Here is a 4,495-nt window from a genome sequence, read left to right as displayed (position 1 = left end):
GGAGTATCCTCAAGCTATAAATAAAGGCACATACTTGTGTCATGAACAAGTGTGCTAGTTTATTCAACTTTTAATATATTAGCTTTTGTCCCACATTGAGACAAAAGAGTAAAGGTGCTAGCCATTTATCTATATAAGTAGATGATGTGTTGAACTCTTTAACATATGGGAATTAATAAATAACTTATTAATTTAAAATTTTCTTCTCTACTTCCCACATCGAGAAGAAGAGGAAATGGGTGACTCTCAACCCATTATATATAAACTCATCTCATGTAATGAGTTCAAGTTAAAATGGACTTGTGTTTTTGCTTTGTTCGTTTTTGTCCCATATTGGGTAATATGAACGAAAAGCAATTAAAGTTGCCTTTATAAATAAAGTGTGGCTAGTGCTTTAGTAAGTAATGTAAGTTACTCAAGTTATAATTTGTTGGGTTAATTAACCGATCTCCCGCATTGAATTAGAAAAGGGAGGAGCAACCTAAGTTGGTTATAAATTAAGTTGAATGTTGACATGAGAGCTTATATTCCATACTCAATTAAATAATGTGGAATGAGATAATAATTTCTTATATAATATCCCACTTGTTATAGATAACTAGTATGTAGCCCGTGCTTCGCACCGAGGCCCCGAGGGTTTTTTTATAATATTTTTTTATTGTAATTACGTAAAAAAAAGTTAGTTCTAACAATTGACGTGAAAAAACATTAATAAACTCATTAGATAATAGTGAAGTAAAATAAAATTAGACATTAGATGATATTTAAAATTGCAAGGATGACATACTTCTTATTTTAATACATCTACTTTTGAAAGATAAATTATGAAACTCTTTACATGATTAAGTGAAATAAATTTTAGACAAAATATCACATTAAAAAATTGAAAAACTAATGATCACGATTAAATTTGGGTTTCATCTTCTAAAAAGTGTGGGTTTGATATTTTAGATAATGACATTAAAATACTACATCTTGGGTAAATTGTAGAAAACTTCCTCGTACACAATATTTTTTGTACTATATTTCTTTTCAGTAGTTCCGTCGCCTAAGAGGATATGAAGACCAGCCGGTGAAGTGACACATGAGAGAGCAACATAAAGCTGACCATGACAGAAAGTAGGACTGGGAAGATACACACCAACCTTTTCCAAAGACTGACCTTGACTTTTATTAATCGTCATTGCAAAACAAACTTGCAACGGCAGCTGTCTCCTCTTAAATATGAAAGGCCACTTAGAGTTGCTTTCATTTGATGTTGTGGTAAACCTCGGAATAATATGCATAGCTCCTGCATGACTTCCTGTAATTATCTCACATTCTACTGTCCACTTGAATAATTTCTTTATAACCATCCGTGTACCATTGCACAAACCTAGAACCTGATTTATATTTCTGGTTAACATGACTACAACACCAACTTTTAACTTAAGCTCATGCTTAGGCATTCCAGACATGTCGATTGAATTCAAAAACTCCACAGGAAAAGCTGAATTTAATGCATAGAATAATGTTGATAATAACCATTTCGAGTACATAGAATATTGATATATAGTGCATAGAATAATGTTGATGATAACCTGCTAAAGCCCAATTTTGTATCTCTTCTTCTGATAGTACCAAGTCATTATTTTTCAAAACACATCGTCGCATCCAAGTTATGTCATCTGTAAAATTTTCAATGTGATCGTACCATAGCTTTGATGGATTACCAACCTGGAATTGAACATATTTTCATAAATATGAGTAAAACTTTTAATATAATCATACCATAACTTGGAAGGAGTACTAACTTGACAGTTTACCAAAATGTGTACAAAAAGTTGACGCAGTTATGACGCTGTAGCATGATAAGAATTCTCAGTGATTGTTTCATGCCACTCGTTATCATTTTCCAAGAGTCCTAATACATTGCAAGCATCTTTAAATGTAGAAAAAACTTCTCCATTGACTGTTCGAAGGTCAGCAAAAGACGTTGCTCCTTTAAATCTGGTAAGAATCATTCTCAAGTAGAATAAATCTCCAGATGAGGCATATGTAGAATGTAACCTACCAACGACCAAGCCCTGTTTTCTAGGTGTCCATTGACAACCCCTACCATCCCACACAAATTTAGCAGGAAACTCTTGATATGATAAGTTTCTTCCCCAAGGATATTTTTTATTAGCTTCAAACCATGCTTGCAACTTGCTTTTGCGAAATAATGCACGATTTTTAACATTTTCCAAAGACTCATTACCTTTGAAGGTTATTGTCTGCATATCCTCTAAGTGAACTGGGAGGCGTTCCACAGATGGAGTCCTGTGGTGGATACTAAATCCATAAGTATGCCAAACTGCTTCCGCCGCACAAACATAACGCCCATCTAAATATTGGCTAATTTCATCAATTGGGGCAGCTTTAACAGGCTCAGAACTGGATTGATCTACATATGTAGTTGTGTTTTTTTTTGCTTTAACCAGTAGCATAGTAGCTCTATCATGTCCTTTCATGCAATATTTACAAAAATATTTTAAGCTTCGTGCATGGTTGCATATTTTAATATTGATATGACACTGAAACATGACTAACAGGTCTCTATTATAGGGGACAACCCATCGATTATCCAACTCCACATCATTTTTCTGAACAATATGATTCGTTTTGCGTCTCCGATACACGGGAAATCCACTGTCGTCAAATGATGTTTCTGTACAGTACCTAGAACATGTTTAAGTCAGATATGAAGTAAGATAATTTTTTTGGAGAACATGTATGAAATATAAAATTGTTAATACTGTATACCTTTTTGGAAAGTGACGTGTGTAATTTTTGCGATCTGAATCTATACACGGAGATAACTTGTGTGATTCACCACACGGTCCATGTATCATAAATTGCTTAACAGCATCGTATCCATGAGGATCTTGTTGTTTGTCAGGAATCTCGGCGGAAACCATTCGATCAACTTGTTGAATGGTCCTAGGTTTGCTATCAGGATGCAACCAAATCACCATATGTGCATGAGGCAATCCGCGCTTTTGAAATTCTATCACATGTAATGCTAAAATACAAAAAACAATTGTCTCACAACTTAAGTAAAGTATTGGAGATCCGCTGAATATAGTATGTGTTGGATTTTAAACGCAGCGGGGGCATGGCAAACACTTTTACACATACAAAATCCAAATAAAAGCATATAAATCGTGAATAAAAATTCGAGGGATCGAATCTAACCTTTTAAAATAATTTGGAGACAACGATCAGAGATCCTTAGCAGTTGCTCCTCAAGTGTGAAGCACTCCACCGGTATCCACCAAGAAAATGATGTTAAGAAGGAAGAAGGAGGTGGAGAGAATTGGGTTTTCCAAACTTTTTGGGTTTTCGGGTTTGATGTGGGTTAGAATAAAATAGGGTCTATAATAGTGTATTTATAGGCATAATTTTCAGCTGAAATTTTCCCATAAATATTATTATTATTATCCCATTTATTATTCTCATTAATAATTAAAACACCTTTTAATCATTAATCCTTTTTCTAAACACTTTAGAAATAATTCTCTCTCTTGATTTAATTTCCAAAAATTAAATCCTTAATTAATAATATTAAGAACTTTTCTTAATTAATTTATAATCAATTAAATCTCATTTAATCAATTATTAAATTTGCCAATTAATTATTTATTTCACAAATAAATAATTATTAGCCATTATTAATTAATTCCTCCACCAAAAAATCATTCTCTTTTTATGGTGTGACCCTATAGGTTCAATATTAAGCCGGTAGTAGAAATAAATAATAATAAAACTATTTTATCATTATTTATATAAATTCTCTAATTTATTAAATATGATTAATTAATTAATCACATTTATTCTACATCATGAGTGATGCTTCTCAACATATCGCGACTATCCGGATAATATGAATTCACTGCTTAGAATACCAAGAACCTGTCAGTGAATAGTTACCGTACAATAAACTCCTTCTACCCTACAATGTCCCGATTAAATACAAGGCATGGATCTCGTGTCAAGCCTATCTAATTCAATCACTTGCTTACCATTTACTATGCGTAGTTCTATGCAAATTAGAAACTCCTTTCTAATTTCATTCACTCTGGCCAGAGATTCCTGAACTAGCATAAGTGGATCAGCCTTGAACATTCGCTTCCTTCACTGGAAGGGGTAGATCCTTTATTGATCATACACTATCTTCATGTACAAATTCCTATACCCAGAAGAGCCCTAATAATTGTCCCTGGAGACTAAGAACTAAACCAAAGCATAGTTCAGTGTACACAAGATGACTATGATGACCTCAAGTCTAAGGATACTTGTACAACTATCAGTAGGTGAACAACTGCTGACACGTGAGTGAACTCCATCAGTTGTTCAGCTGTGCGAGTCATGTTCAGTGAACTTATTCTATAATAAGCACCTACATACTAGCTATAGTGTCACCACACAAATGTCTATGAGAACAGACATCCTTCATAATGAAGCAAGCATAGTA

The 4,495-nt window shown here is 33.5% G+C and overlaps 1 protein-coding gene across 1 annotated transcript; it reads right to left on the bottom strand.

Annotated features, from left to right (window-relative positions):
- Positions 1-968: 968 nt before the first annotated feature.
- LOC141701448 (uncharacterized) lies at positions 969-2,996 on the bottom strand. The gene is made up of 4 exons (XM_074505098.1): positions 2,785-2,996; positions 1,911-2,700; positions 1,581-1,716; positions 969-1,489 (listed from the first exon to the last, which is right to left on the bottom strand). Exons 1-4 carry the CDS (start codon positions 2,994-2,996, stop codon positions 969-971), a joined length of 1,659 nt encoding a protein of 552 aa, XP_074361199.1.
- Positions 2,997-4,495: the final 1,499 nt, after the last annotated feature.

The sequence above is a fragment of the Apium graveolens genome, unplaced genomic scaffold (genome assembly GCF_009905375.1).
Source record: "Apium graveolens cultivar Ventura unplaced genomic scaffold, ASM990537v1 ctg3849, whole genome shotgun sequence".
Lineage (NCBI taxonomy): Eukaryota > Viridiplantae > Streptophyta > Magnoliopsida > Apiales > Apiaceae > Apium > Apium graveolens.
The sequence above is the reverse complement of the archived record's forward strand: the minus strand, read 5'-3'. Positions and strand labels throughout refer to the sequence as shown.